General features: G+C 40.9%; 1 protein-coding gene across 3 annotated transcripts in view; it reads left to right on the top strand.

Moving 5' to 3' along the window:
• Positions 1-20,592, top strand: part of ANGPT1 (angiopoietin 1) — a 275,560-nt gene that overhangs the window by 223,515 nt on the left and 31,453 nt on the right. For all 3 annotated transcript variants that reach the window (XM_039526223.1, XM_039526224.1, XM_039526222.1), the window contains one exon: positions 2,888-3,054. In XM_039526223.1, the coding sequence (XP_039382157.1) occupies positions 2,888-3,054 (167 nt within the window). The remainder of the gene's footprint in view (positions 1-2,887; positions 3,055-20,592) is intronic.

Genomic DNA, 20,592 nt, shown 5'->3' with positions numbered 1-20,592 from the left:
GAACCACTACTCTGATTCCGTATGGCAACTCCTAAATTCCTAGAACTGGGATAATGTCCCAGGTGTAGGGGCTAGAAGGGAAAAAGCCAAGAGTGTGAGAAGGAGGGTAGGAAAGAGAAGTAAAGAGAGAGGACTAAGAGCAGCATAAAGAAGAATATGACAGAGGTGGGTGGGGATGCAATTATGCAAATAAGAGGAAGAAGCTTGTATTTTATTTTGTAAAATATACGTGCCAATAGTGTGGTCGAAGCAGTAGTTAAGGAAGATCTCTGCAGCATAGCACTATGGACAGGCTTGAGTACAGGGAGGAGAGAGGCCAGAAAGTTGGACAGTAGTAATTAGAAGGTTACAGTAATCAAGGCAAGCAATGACTGGCACTTAGTAGTTAGCAGGAGGAATGTGGGAAAGAGACAGATTTTGGAATTATTAACGGAGAGGACTTTGTGAGAGATGATATATGGGGTGGTTGAGGAGAGAGAGATAACAGTCTCCTTTAAGATTGCTATGTCATTCTACTTATTCCATCTGTAAGACTGACTGTAGACTACTGGACTTTTTTTCTTAAGGACTAAGCACTTCATCTCCATGATTCACTTGATCTCCACTGAGGCAAGAGTTCAGAATCCCAGTGTTCAACCTGAGCAAATTTCTTCCTGATACTCCTGGGCCAGTCTCAATTAGCCTATAATACCAGTTGGCTCAACTTTCTGCTCAAATAGCAAATGGGTACTGGTAGATTTTTAAAGAAAGTGAGGGTTGCTGAAAGCGTTGTATAAGATGCTGTAATTAGTGATAGGTGGTCCAGTTTGGGAATAATCAGAAATCCTTCCCTGCATTCCCAGAACATTGACATATCTTTTAGACCCCATCTCAGTCCTTTTAAGCTTCTGAACTATTCAGATAGGTTTATTTTTCTTTAGGAGTTTGGTTTTGGAACATCTTTGCACTCCGTTGGAGTCCATGGGAGTTTTGCCACTGACTTCAGTGGAGCCAGGATTTCAGCCCTAGACAGCAGCTAAGACTGGAACCAGACTGTAGCATTATAGAGAAAGAGGCTGTTCTTGCAGTATTTCTTTCTAGGATCGGAAGCAGGAGTGACTAAAATATCACTCAGCGCACAACGATTTGCTGCCAGTATTGCAGAAAAAAAATCTCACAAAATTGTTCCCCGTTAGTCAATTATAAATCCACAGTATCAGAGAAATCTATTCATGTTTCCTCATTGTCCAATAAATACACTTTCTGGAAAAGTATACTGAGGCTGTTGATAGCAGAGCATATTGTTCAATTCATCCTTTGAAACTGGGGGGAAGAAAGATCTGTTGATGACATAGGAGCTAAGGGGAGAATAACTTCCTTTGAAAAATGGTCTATGAAAATACCTGAGATTTGATGCTGTCTGGTCCATTCCAGAAACAAAGCAGTGTGTTTATGAGCCCAGGGTAGGAATCTCTGGCAGGGACAATTTAGCAGTAGGGGGGTGAACTTTATCAGAGGCAAGAAAATCATCCAGCCCTCCATTCTATTTGGTGGAGGAATTTTAGCAAGGATCATTCATAAGCCCTTCCTGGCATATCATTCTGAGAGAGCCATTAGAGTTCCATTTCCGTTTTCCCAACTCAAGAGGTTCGGATAAGCATGAGACAAGCATGTGATTATCTGAACTGAGCCTGAACACAAAACCTTCTCAGGTTTGTTCATCACTGGCTGAATGAGAACTGTGTCACTGTACCTCGCTTTTATTGTTTTAAGGGTAAAATGCTGAAACTAAGAGATCTCAAATGTACACAATTAATTACAAACTGTTGCCTAACTTAAATAGCACTGGAAGTCATGGAGTGGTGTCAAATATCAAAAAAACGAGTAACGTGGCACAGAAATACCACACATAATACTTAAACCACAATTCATTGGGAAAATTAGATATACTCTTCATTTTAGTCTATATTTTGAACAGGTATTCAGTTTACTTAGAAAGAAATAAGAATCTGAATATGTGGAAGGTGAATAGCACTAGCAACCACCTCTTATTTATTAGTTATTTCTTCATATTTATGAAATAAATGTGTAGCCTCACATGCTGTGGTCTGAGCATCAACCTTTAGGTTGAAACACAAAGTAATACAAAAGAACTGTTGATGAATATACTCACCTGAACCCACATCTTAACCCCCCCCCCACTCTTTCCCCTCCCCTCAGTAGTCTGAGAAAAGATGGCCTGTGATGTACATTCAGAAGTTAACAAATCTGGACTCTGGTAGGCCAGGGGTGATATGGGTGAGTACCAAAACCAAGGACCAGCTCAGAGAACATACTGCCCAGCACTTGTCCTTCAATTATATGAGAAGGCTCCAGCTTGAGCTCCTCTGCTGTTCTCAGTTGAGGCAATATGTTATGGCAAAAGAGACAATCTAGATCCCCAACCACTGAAGGCTTTTAGATTGAAAGCAACTGCATGAATTCCAACCTCAAGTTAATTGGAAGACAGTGCCAAATTTAGGTGCATGTAGTCCCACAGCACCACTTAATAAACGGGCTGCAAAATATCTGCTGTCTTCAGTGTCTGAATGATCCCAAGGTGTAGGCCAATGTGGAGCATATTATAGTTGTCTAATATTTCAGTAGCAGACAAAGGAAATAACACTATTTTGTCCTTTAAAGTGATTTTGCACCTGAAGACATCAACTAACTTTAAACCACACAATGTCCTTGCAAGGTATGTATTAATTGATCCATTATACAGATGGGAAAACAGGCATAGGAAGGTTAATTAACTTGCCCTTAGCGTATATAAGAAAAATGTAATGATAATTTTATTACAGTTCACATATTACACCAACATTAAGAAAAATAATTAAATTCAGTTATTTTACCAACTTTTTTCTAGGGTTTTGGTAGCCCATCTGGTGAACATTGGCTGGGGAATGAGTTTATCTTTGCAATAACCAGTCAGAGGCAGTATTCTCTAAGAATTGAGTTAATGGACTGGGAAGGAAATCGGGCATATTCACAGTATGACAGATTTCATATAGGAAATGAAAAGCAGAATTACAGGTAAGCACTTATTGATGTTCTGTTGTTGCTGTTGGGTGCTAGATCTTGTCATTGTTTGCAAATGAAATAAGGGAAATGATAATGTAGTATTAAGTTGCATCCAACTTTTAAATTAAGCATACAGATATAAACTAGAAATGCAATTTTCCAGAGATGGAAGTTGAGCGAAAAATTATCATGTGTGACAACAAACTGTATGGCGCAAGGGTCAGGACACTCTGAAATTTGTTAGCACTTGGTGAGCAGTGGCCCTTATCTGGTAGCCTACCCCACCCTGAAAAATCTTGCTAAGGAGAACAACCAGCAACCTCCCCTTGAGGACTCTGGGGAGAGGGTCTATTGTTGATAGGTGTTAGGCCCTTGCCTCTACCTCAGAAGTCTGCAAAGTTAGGGGTTTCTGGACTCTGGAGGTCCCTGGAAGGGGAGGGCATTGAGATTTTGTTAATTGAACGTCTAAATAAATTGGCAACCATTCATTGCCAACCCCTGTGAACAGGCCTTTCAGGTTCCAGTTTGTGTGGCCCTTAGTTTGTAAGGCTCATTCTTCACCTCGTATTAACAGTGTGAACTTTTCCACAGGCTGTCTAAACAGGACTATAGCTCCCAGGTCCCTATCCATTCTTGTGATTTATTTCTAAGACTTCAAGATTCAATTTCTCTTCAGTATCCCTAAGAGGGAGGAACCAAACTAGGATGAGACCCTGATTTCACCATCCAACAGACCCATTTAAAACTCACCACATTTTTTGGCATATCCAAAATCAGCTGTGCCCGCACAACTTAATCTAGACCGTGCTGGTACCAATGATTTCATTCCTCACATCTTTTCTAAGCCTAAAATGTCTGCAGACCAAGCCAAGATCTTTATTTTTCTGGGAATGTTGGTACTTAAGGGTTATGGTATCTTAACCCTTAATGAGCAATGGAAGAGTTAGCATACTGTTTCTTAGTAAATTCAGTGAGATACTGGATACCTTGGGAGTGCCTGTGCTTAGCAACAGGTGATCTGTCATGCTCTATAGCACAGTTCACTTCCTCTTTAATATAAGATCCTCTCCTAAACCCCAGTATTTTAAGAACCCTACTCCTACCATGGTCTCCATATGGGTTAGTTACACTGCCCCAAAGTTCAGACTATGGGCATGTGAATCGCAGTGCAAACCAATGTGGTCTGCTGTCCCCCATGTGCACATGAACTAAAAGGTTTCTAGTTTGCATTAATGAAGTCCTCTTCACACACAACTACATTAATGCAAACTAGAAACCTTTTAATTTGTTCTCACAGTGTCCACATGGGGGAGTTACAGTGTAGCGCTTTGGTGTGCACCGCTAGTCATGCCCTGTAGTCTGAACTGCAGGGTGGTATAGACAGAGCCATAAACAATTTACACTATGCTCACTATGTGTATTTTTTTTAATTATATGAATCCAGGAACCACTATCTATCTTAACATTGAGGATTTTACTGCTTGATTAGGCAAAACAAGCTACACATCCTTCAAAGAATTGATAAAGTTCTACCTCAGAAAATAACATTGAAGACTATGGAGTTGTACAGGGGAGAGTATAAATTTTGCTAAAATTTCTCAAACTTCCAACCCAGGTGCAGCTGAAAGTGAAGAGGATAGACAGAAGCTAGATTATATTGCAAAGGAATGCAATGCAGATTAAAAGAGTAGTTCTATAAACCACTGTCTAGGCCTTGATAAGAATATTGAACATATTAATGTAGTAATACTACTAGTTATTATACCTTGAAAAGGAAATGAGTTTTTTATACATAGTTGCAAGTCCTCCACTTTTCTATCTGGACTTCTAATAGCACTGAGATGGGAAGGTCAGTAAAAAAGAAACACGCTAAAATTCAGAATCACTTAGAGAGAATAGAAACATATATGACTTATGTGGTTTAAAACAATTTAGTAATAAAAAAGACTACTTTCTTTGGACAGAGAGTAAAGCCAAGAAGAAGGGAAATGAGTTTGAAATATATCCTGAATTATACAAGACAAAACCTCTAGCAAGTGAAAGATCTGAGAGATCGTGCATAATGTTCTTAAATTGTTGTCCAAAGGGTTCACATTTGGGTACCTAAAGTTAGACTCCTCAATCCATAGTCAGTTGCCTAAATGAAAGTAGCCTAATCTTCAGAAGCACTGAGACACCACAATTCTCTTTGAACTTCCAGTGATGGAGAAGTTGCATCTACTTTACACTTTCTCCGGATAGAATTCTGCACGTAAGTGGTACATTAAGCCATATCTGCCCCTTTGAATATGTCAACTGACATTGTATCAAGGATCAGAAGTTTCATTTACAATTCTCCTATACAAAATTAGTCCCTGTGTGCTGAAAAGGATGCCACTGAAATCTCAAAGGACAGCTACAGGGAATCAAGACTGTTATTCATGATCTAGATAATTTGCTCTATTATTTTATCAGAAAGAGTGGTTAGTGGACCTCATTAAGGTATAATAAATAATGTATGGTCTCTAATGGAATATGAATGACAGAGGCTTCAAGACTGTGTGAACTACTGTCAAATAAAAGAACTGGAAGATATGAATTTAGGAGGAGGGATGGGCACCAAAAGAATTCAACTGAAATTTCTTTACACTGATATAACAGATTGAATACATTAAAAAAGATCAGCAATGGGAGTAACTAGGAAAAAACAGTTTAAAAAAGAGTTGGACAAGTAATTGAAAAGGGAAAGTACTTGTGGTACAACTATTGCCTCAAAAGGGTGACCACAGACATTCCTTTTTATCCTGAAAATGTCTGTGCTATTCAGCTCCGAGTACATTGCACCTTTCAATGAATTCTCCCATTTGTGAAATGAAACACCCTCCTTGTTACTATAATTATTATGGTTTATGGTAATACCCATGATGTGCTAAGAACTTTCCAGACATTCAGAAAGAGACATTCTCCCACTCTGAGGAACTCTCCTTCTTGGAATATAGACAGACAAGTAAAGAGAGACTCAATAAATAGGGATTGGTAATTTTTATAAAAGTTGTCTGGATTCATTGTAGGGAGCACAGCAGAAGTGAGTGTTTAAGAGAGGTTTATATACGGGCTGGGCAAAGGTCTTGCAAATGAAATCAGGCAGGTTACACCAAACATAAGGGGCCATGTGGAAGAAGACAATGGAGGTGAGCTCCCAGTGTGCAATGAGCTCCCAATGTGATGCCATAATCCTGGGATGCGTAAACAGCGGAAACTCAAGTAGGAGTAGAGAGATTATTCTACTTCTATATTTGGCACTGGTGTGACTTCAGCTGGAATACTTTGTTCCAGTCAGGTGTGCACAATTCAAGAAGGAATCATAGAATCATAGAATTTCAGGGTTGGAAAGGACCTCAGGAGGTCATCTAGTCCAACCCCCTGCTCAATGCGGGACCAATTCCTAACTAAATCATCGCAGCCAGGGCTTTGATTGAAGAAGGTTCAGAGAACCACAAGAATGATTAAAGGATTAGAAAATATGTCTTATACTGGGAATGGCTTGGTCATTACACTAATTGAATCTATTTCCCCGTGTTAAAGTATCTTCACACCTTTGTGTCAACTGTCCAAAATGGGCCATCTTGATTATCACTTCAAAAGTTTTTCTCCCCTGCTGATAATAGCTTCTCTTAATTAATTAGCCTCTTACAGTTGGTATGGGTACTTCCACCTTTTCATGTTCTCTGTATGTATAAATATCTTCTGGCTGTGTGTTCCATTCTATGCATCTGATGAATTGGGCTACAAAAGCTTATGCTCAAATAAATGTTAGTCTCTAAGATGCCACAAGTACTCCTGTTCTTTTTGCTGATACAGACTAACACGGGTGCTACTCTGAAACATGCCTTATAGTGATAGCCTCAAAGAGCTCAATCTGTTTAGCTTAACAAAGGGAAGGTTAAGATCCACATGGGAGCAAATATTTAATAATGGCCTCTTCAGTCTAGCAGAGAAAGGTATAACATGATCCAATGACTGGAAGCTGAAGCTAGACAAATTCAGACTGGAAAGGTGGCGTGCATTTTTAACAGCAGGAGTACTAAACCATTGGAACAAGTTGCCAAGGTGGATTCTCCGTCACTGACAATTTTTCAGTCATGACTGGATGTTGTTCTAAAACAGGGGTAGGCAACCTATGGCACGCGTGCCGAAGGCGGCACTCGAGCTGATTTTCAGTGGCACTCACACTGCCTGGGTCCTGGCCACTGGTCCAGGGGGGTCTGCATTTTAATTTAATTTTAAATGAAGCTTCTTAAACATTTTAAAAACCTTATTTACTTTACATACAACAATAGTTTAGTTATATATTATAGTCTTATAGAAAGAGACCTTCTAAAAACATTAAAATGTATTACTGGCATGCAAAACCTTAAATTAGAATGAATAAATGAAGATTCAGCACATCACTTCTGAAAGGTTGCTGACCCCTGTTCTAAAAGATCTGCTCTAGGAATTATTGTGGGAAAATTCTATAGCATATGTTATACATGAGATCAGACTAGATCAGGGATCGGCAACCTGTGGCACGTGGCTCACCAGGGTAAGCTCCCTGGCAGGCCGGGCCGGTTTGTTTACCTGCTGCATCCACAGGTTCAGCCAATCATGGCTCCCACTGGCTGTGGTTCGCCGCTCCAGGCCAATGGGGGTTGCGGGAAACGGCACAGGCCAAGGGATGTGCTGGCTGCCGCTTCCTGCTGCCCCTATTGGTCTGGGACAGCGAACCGTGGCCAGTAGGAGCCGCAATCGGCCGAACCTGTGGATCACAGCAGGTAAAGAAACAGGCCCGGCCTGCCAGGGTGCTTACCCTGGCAAGCTGCGTGTCAAAGGTTGCCGATCCCTGGACTAGATGATCCCGATGTTCCCTTCTGGCCTTGGATTCTATGAATTGTGTGACATGCAATTCAAACAGGGGGAAAAAGGTGGGGATGAATCCTTGCTAAGTGAGGATAAGCAGGAAAGGGCAGAGTTATAGGCTGAGCTCCTCAAAGATTTGAAATTTGAAATCAAAGCGAGTCAGATGCCTGAATACCTTTGAGGATATGGGCTATAGAGCTTTGGAAGTACAGTCAAATTGCGTAGATTTGATGAGATAGCAGCTGGGGAGCCATTAGAGGGATTAGAAGAGAGGAGTAACATGATCATATCAACAAGCAAGAAAGATGGCTGTGTGGCTCCATTTTGTATGAACTGAAGGGATGCAATGTGTGTTTCTGGGAACTTAGAGGCAGATTGAAAATGTTCATTTACATCTGTGTGGGGTGAGATTTTGCAGAGAGCTACTGACAGACAAAGAGCACTTGAAAACTCTGGATTCACTTATCCTGTGTGATGACAGAACCACACAGAGAATGTTATAAAGGGCCAGACTCTGCCTGTGACAAGGTAAAACAGCAGCCTGGAAAGGGTTTAAAGCCTATCACACGGCTAAGTGAGGTATATAAAGAGGAGGAAGATGGATCCAGGATGTAGCAGAGAAAGCGTGTCCTCATTACCCCTGGGTGGTTGAGGCAGCAAAAAGCCTCTGGGGATTGAGATCTGCACGTTTCAGTTGAGTTGTTTTATTTATTTACAATTGTTTAAATCCTTTGTTTTAAACAGTAAAGTGTGCCCTGAGGAAAGGGTCTTTAAAGGACTGGGCATGGTATTTGTTTCCCTTCCCAGCTGATGAAGTGGCCCACCAGCATAAAAGGCTAGATCCACAAAGGGACTTAGGCATTTAACTTCCACTTTAGGCACCTAAGTACAACATTTGGTGCCACTGAGATTCTGAAAACCCCTACTTGGCAGCCGCCTAAGCCTGGAGGTGCCTAAATGACCGGCAGAAACTCAGGCATCTAGGGAAAGTCACCGAGGCACCTGAGTTCCTGACAGTGAGTATGCACAAAACTGCCTAAGTCCAGCAAACTACTTCCCACCTTAGCTCTGGTTTAACAAACTGTTTATTTTAATCTGGAAATAGACACACACACACTATGTGTATATATATATATATATATACACCCATTCTGTATATTTCGAGAGAAAGAGAGAGTGGAGGATTTTTTAATATATTAAGTTTGATATGCAGTTGATGGACTGCAGAGTAGAATAGGAAAACCATCCAAAATGATTCTAGGTCTCCAGGGTTAAAGTAACAGGGAAAATTTTAGGAAAGTACCCCTGCTTTCATTAGGGGAAAAGAGATTTTTTTGGCAACCTGAACCAGGTTGCACCAACGCGACAATTGTTAAATTTGATCCATGAAAAATCCTCTTGCAAAACAAACACATGAAAAACAAAAGGGCCATGTTTCAAAAGTGCAGCAGTGATATCAGAAAGAGAGAGTGGGCTGCACCTTTTCACTGAAAAAGTAAAGAACTAGGCAGCCAGGGCTCAATTTTGCAGTTCTTGCTCAAGCTAAACTGTCATTGAAATCAGTGGGAGTTTGACTTGGGTAAGGGCTGCAGAATTGGGTCCTAGCTTACCCAAAATCTCAATTTAGGAGTAGTTTGTGTGTGACCATCATACAGGTACAGGAGGGGATAGGAAGGTGCACAACTTCTACTAGTCTCTATTTGTGGCCTGTTTAAGGGCCAATTCATTGAAGTCCCTGTGCTCAGGGAAACACAGGGATCGTTCTATCCCCACTCCCATGGAGCCTACAGTGCCCCAAAAGAGGAAAGAAAGCATGGAGAGGAAATAGGGCCATATTCTTCCACATTGGTTCATGAAGCTTCAAACCAGCTCATCCATTTTTCCTCACATGTATCTGAATACTTAACAAAAGTCAACTAGTAGGAAGCTGACAGCTATTGACATAATGAAGTGCCAGTGATATGCAAATCTCAGTGGCTATTCATATTTGACAAATTTGCTTGAGTGCCTACTTGAGTGTCTCTTTGAGATATTATAGGAACTCAAATTGCAAAGCTTCCTAAAACATAGAAACTCTCTTATTTTCTTTGCCGGCATCAACTGTCTTTGATAGTTATAAAAGCAGCCCCAGAATCCAAGCCAAGTGAAAGCTTCATTATAGAATCATAAATAGCTGGCCACCCATTGCTGAATGGTTTTGTCCCTTAATCTGAGAAACCTGCCTTTACTAAGTTAAAATAGGCCTATATAAAGTTGAAAAGCACAGTCCTCAGCCTCTCACACAATTCCTTTCCTTCACAGTTGTTAGACATTTGTCATGTTTCTCTCAATACATCAAACAAGGAGCAGTCTACCTTTCCATAACTTCAGTAACTATTAATCTGCAGTCATTCTGCCTAGCAAATTAGCTGTTTTGTTTGTGAGCCATTAGGGATTCCTGGTGACGACCACGTTACTCTCTCTGCTTATTCAACACTGTAAATGTAAGCAAATATAGGCCAGCTACATTCTAACTTGCTTACTTTCAAATAACACCCACGCAGTCTGAAATAATAACCAGAAATAAATTAGCTTCCAAGTTGGTCTGGGCATTAGATCAAGGAAACCTAAAATAGAAAAAGGATAATGAAAGTATGGGAAAAACTCAAGCGGTGGAACATCTTTTGTTAATGTTGTAGTAATACCTTTTACAGGCAGGAGAGGGGCAAAAAATAATAAGGTTCCAGGTCCAGCAATTGAATGTAGTAAGCTATGTAAGAATGCAAATACCAAAGTGATGAACTGAGTCCGAGAAAACATGGAAAATAATTTTTCATGTGTTTTTCTAAAATCCAGCTTCAACATCAGGCAAAGTTTGAGTCAGTCTGAATTGCTCCCATTTGGTGTTTTCAGAAGGGCTCTGTTTTTTCTCTCTGCTATTTGTATTCTCTCTACTACTTTTTATTAGTCTAAAGAATATATGATTGAAAAAAGGATAATGCTCAGCATATGTATGTTAAAAATATATTTGTTTCCCTTTCAAAACAATACAGCTCCAAGAGAGTTTATGAGCAGGCAAAATAAACTATATGTATATATCCCAGATGATGACTATAAAGAAGAAAAGAAAGAGATCAGAATATAGGTATCTAGCTGTAAACATATTATGTTAAATAATAACTTACATGTGGCAATCAATTATTCAAAAAGAAACTGTGTGGTGAAATGAAGTACAAGAGGTGATAAAAGATAAGAGAAAAAAGCTTGAACTCTGGCAAAGGAGTAGGAGCAAACAAGACCTGGAGCAATACCATGAGTATAAAGAAATTGGCCAGGAATATAGTTGCAAAAACAAAAGCAAAGGTCTTTGAGGAACATTATACAAGACTTGGAACAAAGGAAGGGGGAAAAAAGAGTGTATAGACTGGTGAAAGCATGGGAGAGAAATACCAAAGATATAGAGCAGGGGTGGCAAACTATGGCCCATGGGCTGGATCCAGGCCACGAGCTGTTTTAAGCCAGCCCGCGAGCTCCTGCTGGGGAGCGGAGTCTTGAGCTTACTCTGCTCTGGCACTCCAGCCAGGCACTGGGTCCCTGCTCCAGCCAGGACGCAGGATCCAGGGCCATACCACGTGGCTTGGTCCCGCTCCGGCGCTCTAGCCAGGGCACAGGGTTGGGGGCTGCACCACGTAGCTCCTGGAAGCAGCCTCATGGCTCCACTCCTGTGATCCAGCCAGGTCGCAGGGTTGGGGGCCGCACCACATGGCTAGGCCCCACTCCGGCACTCCGGTCAGGGTGCAGGGTCAGGGGCCACACCATGCGGCTCCCGAAAACAGCCGCATGGCCCCACTCCAGTGATCCAGCCAGGGTGCAGGGTCGTGGGCTGCCCCACACAGCTCCCGGAAGCTGTGGCATGGCCCCACTCTTGCGCTCCAGCTGGGGCACAGGGTTGGACGCTACACCACACGGCTCCCGGAAGCTGTGGCCTGGCCCCGCTCTAGCTCCTACATGCTCCAGTGGCCCCCTCCTGCACTCCAATGGGAGCTGCAGGGGCGGTGCCTGCGGATGGGGCAGCATGCAGAGCTGTCTGGCTGCGCCTCTGTGTAGCAGCTGGAGCAGGGGCATGCCACTACTTTCAGGAGCTGCTTGAGATAAGTGCCACTCTGAGCCTGCACTCCTGAGCCTCTCCCCATGCTCTAACATCCTGCCCCAGTCCTGATCCCCCTCCCACTCTCCATCCCTTTGATCCGAGCCCTGCACCCCAAACCTCTCATCCCCAGCCCCAACCCAGAGCCCACACCCCCAGCCAGAACCTGCACCCCTTCCTGTGCCCCTGCCCCAGATCTGATCCCCCTCCCACCCTCCAAACCCCTTGGTCCCAGCACAGAGCACCCTCATACACCCCAAACTCCTCATCCCAAGCCTCACCCCAGAGCCCGCACCCCCAGCCAGAGCCTTCACCCCCTCCTGCACCCCAACTCTAATTTTGTGAGCATTCATGGCCCGCCATACAATTTCTATTCCCAAATGTGGCCTCAGGCCAAAACGTTTGCCTACCCATTATATAGACGAAGTGAGTTTAATCAAAGATGAAACTGGTATGGTGTTGACTGATGGAAAACACATAAAAGATCAACGGAAAAGGTATTCTGAACAACTTTTCAATTAAGAAAACCAAAGAGAGCAATGTGACTTCAAAATTATGAACTTTGTTGTAGTAGAAGCCTATCATACCAGATGAAACAGTAAATGTTGTAAAATAAATAAGAAATAAGGCCCTAGGCCCATATGGAATTCCTATTGAGGCATAAAAAAGGTTGGGAATAGAAGGCATCTATCTTCTGATACCCCTGTTCAATTCAATCATGAGTTGGGAAAAGATACCAAATGAGTGGAGGAAAAGCATCTTGGTGCCTATATATAACGGAAAAGGTTGCACATGGTATAAAGTTGATGAGTCATACAATGAAACCGTGGAAGAGAGTCACTGATAAGAGACTGACAAGCGAAGTAGATATTAGCATCAATCAATATGGCTCCATGCCAGGAAGATCAACAATAGATACTGTTTTGGCACTGAGGCAGCTAGTGGAAAAATGTAGAGAGTAAAAGAAAAATATTCAGATGGTATTTGTTTATTTGAAAAAGGCCTTTGATCGACTTCCAAGAGAATTTACTTGGCAGTGCATGAGGAGAAAATGGGACCAGAACTTGTGCCATTTCTCAAGCCATGTATGTAGATATAATGTCAACATCAGATCTTCTAGTGGTGAACCAGAAGAACTACTGGTAAAGATGGGAGTGCATCAGGGATCAGCACAGAGACTTTTCTTGTTTCTCCTTGTCCTGCGTACCCTCCAGGAAACATACAGAAGGGGGCACCTTGGTGCATGCTATTTGCAGAAAATATCATTCTACACAGTAAGGAGAAAGATAGTCTAGAAGCGGAGCTTGATAAATGGAGAAATGTGTTTGAGAGATTGTGTTGGAGAGCTATGGGCTCAAAATAAGCAGAGGAGAAACAGAGTAGATGCTATCTAATTTCAATAATGTGAACAATCAAGAATTAATCTTGAAACTAGATGAGTAGACAATACCAAAAATGCAAAGTTTCAAATATCTGGGTTCCAGAATCTGGGAAAATGGAAGATAGAAAAAGAGGATAATAAATGCCTCGGTCAAATGGAGAGAAATAAGTGGTGTAGTATGTGACAGAAGATACCACTAATTTTAAAAGGGAATGTCTATAAAACAGTGGCCTGTTTAGTTGTAATGTATGGCTTTGAGTGTTGGGCAACAAAGAAATATAAGCAAATGATCAGCTCCACCGAAATGCAAATGTTGAGATGGATGACTGGCATAAGCAAGAAAAACCATGTGAGGAATGTGCATGTTAGAGACATGTTCAAAGTAACACCTATAAACCAAAATATGAAGGAAGTAGTTTGGTCATGTAAAGTGCAGTCAAGACAACTACGTGGGTGCAAAACTCCAGCAGATCAAGACTGGAGAAAAGGACAGACAGGCCAACCCAAGAAGAAGTGGTGGGATGTCATAAAGGAAGACATGTTGCATATAGTGTGACAGAGGATATGGTAGTTTTCAAAAGACAAAAATTGGAATTTTACACCTCGCCCCCCCACACACAATCAGTTTGACAAAAAAAATCTGGAAAACATTAACCAAAATAAAAATTTCCTGCCCAAATGCCATTTTTCATCAAAATAGCATTTTAGCAAGCTCTACACATGACCTGTGCTTTACAGGCCAGTGCTGTAACGTCAGAGCTATGGAGCATTCCTCTGAAGAAAATAAGGAGTGAGACGCGATGTAGGAGGATGAGGAGAAAGGGATAAGTAGGGGTGAAGTTGCACAGTGTCTCAGGAAAGAAGCTTGAATTTGATAAAGGAGGAAAGAGAAAGCCAATGAAAGTCATTAACTCCCTTTCCCCTCGTGGAATCATAAGATTGGAGTGGCAGAAGGCCAAGATGATTTTAGCAGTTGAGTCCTGGGTAAACTGTGAGTGGAGAGGAGGTGCACTGAGGAAGATTACAGTCAGGGACGGTTCTATGTTTTATGCCGCCCCAAGCATGGCAGTCAGGCAGCCCTTCGGCAGCGTTTCTGCGGGAGGTCCGCTGGTCCCGCACCTTCAGTGTACCTGCGGCCAAATTACCGCCGAAACCATGGGACCGGCAGACCTCACAGGCCGCCCCTTCAGCTTGCTGCTCCAGGCACACACTTGCTGCGCTGATGCCTGAAGCCGCCCCTGCGTATTGAACAGAGCATATTGGAGGGAGAGGACTCAGAATGTATCCAATTTGTTGGGAATGACACAAGGAAGAAGACGAAGACATGCTAATCAATGTTGAATTATTAGGTACTTCCTGCATATTGAACCATTCACTTCATCTGCAGTGCCTATGGTACTACTTTTCATTTATTTTTTTTATACAATTAAAACCAGAGCTACTTTTAAAGAGCATCAAAACTACATCTCAGAGATAGTCATTCAAGCTAGTATCCTTCATGACTCATACTGAGATGTTTCTTGTGGTAATATCTTCTTAGATTTCAAACAACATGGATATTCAGGACCAAATTCATCCCTACCTCCATTGAAGTCAGTGGCATTTAGACAAGGCCTGTATCTTAGCATTGGGGCTGGAGAGGTAGAATCCTGAGTTTTCATGAATGAATAATGCAAATAAGGTGATGGTGATGGTTTGGTGGACCAGAGTAGAGTGGCATTTCTTGTATAAGGGCGGGTCTGAGAAAAGGTAATGGAGATTTTTGTGGGGAAATAGGCAAAAGGGGTATGTAGGATGACATCATAGGCAGAGGGGCAGGGACAATTCCATAAGTTATTGCATCAGATAGATAGAGAGGGATGGCGTTATATAGGCCCTTAGAGGCAAGGAGAAGAAATTTAAACTTGATGCAGTAAAGAAGGGGAGCCATTGCAATGATTCAAAGAGAGGATTGGCATGGTCTTCTGGTTTATAAAATCCTTTGTGATTCAAGTCCTAACTACCTGACCAACTGTCTTTCTCCCCATGTTATGCTGTGGCAGTTCAGATCAACAGTTGTGTTTGAGCTAACAATGCTTAGACTGTCTGAGAGCTGGTGGCTGGGAATTCTCAGTACAGTGAACTGAACTTTGTAATCTGCTTGGGCCAAAAGAAATTGAATATGTTTATCTTCAGGGTACAGTTTAAAATCCATCTGTTTTCTTAGGCCACTAAGGTAGATATAGGCTAAAGGTTTGGTGTAATGTTCAACTCTGATTTTTAGCATGAAATCTATTGATTTTTAAATTAATATGGTTTTAACTAATTTTTGAATTCTGTTACAAAAAAATCCCATTTTCCTCCTTGCAAAATGGAGAGAATACTTTTGTAAAGGGCTTTGACTTTTACAGATGAAAATGCTATTGATTGGTAAGTGGGAAGTACTATTATTATTATTCAAAGGTATATGATTTCACAAACATTTTCCTTAAACTGTTGTCACATGGTCTTATGAAATAGTGGTCAAAAGGGCATTGCTGCGCTCATCATCATTGTGAAACTGTATTTTGAGGAGTGGATACGTTACTTTGCTATCATTGAGATTTGGAGGTAACACACTTGCTGCAGTCAATGTCGTTGCTTTTTTGCCACTCCATGGTTTTGATGTAACAGGGGAATGGCTCCAACCAGTCAGGGCCTTATTTTGCTGAGTCCTTTACATTCATGTAACAAGAGGCAGTGCCTGCCATGAAGAGCTTAGAATCTGAAAAACAAACAAGACAGACAAAGCATGGAAGGAAGGATTTATTATTATTCCCATTTGCAGACAGGGAACTGAGCCACAGAGGGATTAAGTAAGGGCACACAGGATGTCTGTGGCAGCGCTAGGAACTGAATGCAAATCTCCTGACTCCCAGTTCTGTGCCCAACCCAGAACATGATTCCTGCCAAGTGGGAGACCTATATCGCGACCCAAGAAAAACACAATATTTGCGGTTTTACTTTATGTGGTACATTTTCCAATCCATTCTAGGGAAATATCAGTGCAAAATCCTGTCAACAATGTGATTTGCACCATTTCCATACTTTGAAAATTCATCCTCTGGAAGCACATTTTGACCAAACAATATTACAAGATAGATATTATAAAACAAATATTTAACTTCTATTAAAAGAATGCAGATATGTTTGTCTTGCTTAACTTTATTTATTTAAGACTGTCAAATTCTATAAAATCTAAATGCTAAAAGTGTAGTAATTCAACCTGATGCCCATTAACCAGAAGTCTTTTGGGAACCATGACAATATGCTACATTGTTTCAATGACTAGCCCTCACTGGAAATGCATGAGCTATGTCCAAGTGTAAGTAGAATTTGAAATATAACATTTTGTTAACTTAATACACTCAAATCCCAATTTACACAATATGTCAACAACAACTCTCTTCCGCCTCTTACTTTCTAATGCTTATGTGTAGTTCACCATATAATGTCCATGACTGTGGCAGTAGGAGTATGTCCGATGATTAGACAATAGCTTTCCTTTTCTCAGTCTAGAAATTATAGAACAGGAATATTTATTAACTGGGAACAGTGAAGGTCTGCCTGAATAACAGAAGAGAAGGGAAGAGCAAAGGAGGATAAGGCAGAAAGACGGAAGGAGAAGAAGGAATGGGGAGGAGGTTGTTTCAGACTGAGAGGGCTGCTTCTCCCTGGTGTGTGTCCATCTTACAGATGTTGCAGGCAGCAAGGTATGGATCACTTGTGCTTTCTTTGAGAGGCAGGTCAGCTCAGTAACCCAGGGGAATGTGCACATCTCAGCACCATGGGATCACCAGGAGGCCCATCACAGAGTAAAACACCTGCCCCTGTCATCCTGCATATGAAATCTGACATATTATAATTGGCAGTGCAGTAAAAATGAGTATAACAGACTCATTGTCTGCCTTGTTTGAGTAGGGAAAGTTGTTATGGTCAGAGCAGAAATGGACCTTATCCAGGCATGAAATGTGTGGGCATTCAGTGCCACAGAATCCTGTTTCTGCACGTGTGCAGTACAGTAACAGATCTTTCAACACAGGTTGTGCTACATGGACTCATAAGTGGGCTGAGATAAACTCCTTGTTACTAATTTAATTAGCTGATATACATTAGCTTTACCCAACAAAGAGACATAGAAGATCACTTTTTCTGCCTTATAACCAAATTTTCCTTAAAAAAAAAAAAAGAAGAAGTTCCAGAATTGTAGTTTGGGATTGTATCAAAGAATTTGTTGGTTTACATTAACTCATTTAACACTCTGGAAAAAGTACTTTAGCCCATAATGGATTAATAATTTCCTCTTATGATATCAAGAGTTTGCACTGTTTACTTCAATATAGTTAGTTAATCTTAAATTCTCCCATCAAAATTAATTTACTAGGCTTCATGCCCTGTCAAAGGAACCATTTTCCGCCCAATAAAGCAGCACTCCACACAGCCCAGAAATTCCACTCCAAAGAGGGTGGCAGGGGTGTCTCGGCTTTCCACATCTCCCTTCCATCTTTAAGTTCTAAACTTGCATGCTCCAATAAGTACAAATTATTCCCTAGATGTAAGATGGGCCCTAAAATGCAACTTTAGGTCAAACAAAACCTGTTTTGAAAAATAAGTTCTCTTTTTGTCTATTCTTCAGGCCATAACAATTCCACATAGCATCTAAAGTTACAATCTCGAGGTACATCAGAGTCATGATCAGAGATGTCTCTGACAGAGCCCTCTCTTCAGGTATCAGGGTAGACTCTACCAGATCTATGACAGGACCAAATCCACTGTACTCTTTGGCTGCTTTGCTTTGCTCCAGTGATGCAAAACATACACAACTGGGTGTGCAGCTCCTTTGCAATACCAGAATGGTTCAAAGCAACTGGGCTGGAGTGAACTGTACCAGAGCATTTCATGACAAGATTTTTCAAGTAGCACACCACTACAAGCTGGATATAAAGACATCTGCCTTTGGTAATTAGGTCCTTCAAGGTGCCTTTGACCCTTAATTTCTCTGTACTTCCCATTTTTTCCCTGCTACTGACTAATTTTCAGTAGCCTCCTCTGCTGGGCTGATGGATTCTTGTGTTAGAATTAACTGGTTCTGTTCTTACCTAAACATTCGCATTCCTGTAACTGCAGAATAAATTAGCCTTAGGGCCTCTTCTTTTTGGTATGCAGTTGGCCTAGAGCTTGGAATAGGTTCAATTTATAATTGGTATTGTTCTTTTTTTGTAATTTTTGGAAACTTCCCCTTGGGGCTGTTGGATAGTTAATCCACAAATCTGCATGGACGCCTGCATTCCAAAATTTTACAGCAGAGCTTTATCTATGGGACTCAGTGGCATGCTTTTACCAATGGTTAGGGGTCTATTACAGAAGTAGGTGGGTGAGGTTCTGTGGCCTGACTAGATGATCATGATGATCCCTTCTGGCTTTAAAGTCTATGAGTCTGTGTGTCTTCTGAGCTCCTGAATTCTATTTGTTCTGAAAAGGGAAATGTATGCATAAAATGAAATTGTATCATTTGTCCATAGGGATTACCTACAATAAAGTAAATTTATCATTTCAAGTTACTAATCATTTAAGGGGAGAAATAAAGCCGGTACCCATCAATTTACTGGACTTTTAACATTTCCATGTAATCAGTAACTTCAAACACATGTTCACAAATCGAATTACTTAGCTATTTAAAGTATATTAAACAAAAAAGCAAAGCAAAATAGTGCATTTTAAACTGTCCCAAAAGGTTTCTCGGTCATCAGTTGAGAATTCCCATTGTAGCATTTTTAACATTTGTTTAGCAAAAGCAAATTGATTTGGTGTCAGTAGGTTTGTATAGTTTATTCAGAAGTATAATAATAAAATTCCAGTAACTACATACAATGTTGGAGATATTACACTTAATGGTCTTTGGCTTATAACGTGCATTCCTTTTAAGTATAATGTTCATTTATCTATTTGAGAAATTAAATAATTTTGTTTATAATAACGTAATACTATGTCCCAAAAAGAGAGTTTGTATCAGAATAAAATAATGAGTTTAACTTTTGTGGAATAATCATATAATGCTTTAAATGCTGGAAACTCTTTACAAACATTAATAATGCCCACAACACTCCTGTGGGATATTATAGGTAATATAATGAAATTGAGTAAAAAAGATTATGTAATTTGTCTGAGGATGCAGTAAAAGTTAGTGGTAGAGATGAGATTAGAACCCAGAATTCCAGACTATCAGTCTAGTTCTCTAACCACCAATCACATAACTTTCCATAATGGCAATGATCATTTAGCATGACAAGATAGTGAGCATAGTGAAGGAATAAATCTCAAAGAGGCTTCCATTAACTATGGGGGATTGATTCAAAACTGAAATGTAGAACTAGAAATGGACGTAGCTCAAACTCCAAGAGACAAATATCTATGAACTCTGACAGGTGGTATCTGCCTTAATGCAAATTTCACACCTATATAATGGACCAAAGAAAAACCCTAGAGAGGATCACACATGCACATCGGTGTGTGCGGGGGGAAGAACCAAACTCGGGGCCAGTTCTATAATGAATTAAAATGAGTTAAAAACCAAGAATACCAACACCTTCAAATTTTGAAGGGGAAAGGTTGAAATTCAGATACAAGATTGTGGCTTGGCTCTAGTCTCTAGTCAGTAAAACAGCATCCTTTGCTTTTCCCTTGTTGAGCAAATTTTCACTGAAAACAAACCACCACTTACATTGAGGAGTCTATAGAGAATTTAATTAACATCAATGATGAAACCCCCATACACAAATTCAGACCTTTTTGGCAGGTTTTCTGAAATCTTCCCATTTTTCATCCTTTTCTATGCACCCTTCCTCCTTTACTTTGATGTCCCATCTTGCAGCAGCCTAACTGCCAGCAAAGAAGAGACATGCTAGAGTGATCATAGAATATCAGGGTTGGAAGGAACCTCATGAGATCATCTAGTCCAACCCCCTGCTCAAAGCAGGGCAAATTCCCAAACTTTTTTTTTTTTTTAAAAAACCCAGTTCCCTAAATGGCCCCTTTAAGGATTGAACTCACAATCCTGGGTTTAGCAGGCCAATGCTCAAACCACTGAGCTATCCCTCCCCTTTTCAATCTAGTACTTCAATAGTTAAAGGCTCTATCATCAAACCCC

Source organism: Mauremys reevesii, linkage group 2, assembly GCF_016161935.1.
Source record: "Mauremys reevesii isolate NIE-2019 linkage group 2, ASM1616193v1, whole genome shotgun sequence".
Classification (NCBI taxonomy): domain Eukaryota; kingdom Metazoa; phylum Chordata; order Testudines; family Geoemydidae; genus Mauremys; species Mauremys reevesii.
This window is presented reverse-complemented; position numbering and strand designations above follow the sequence as displayed.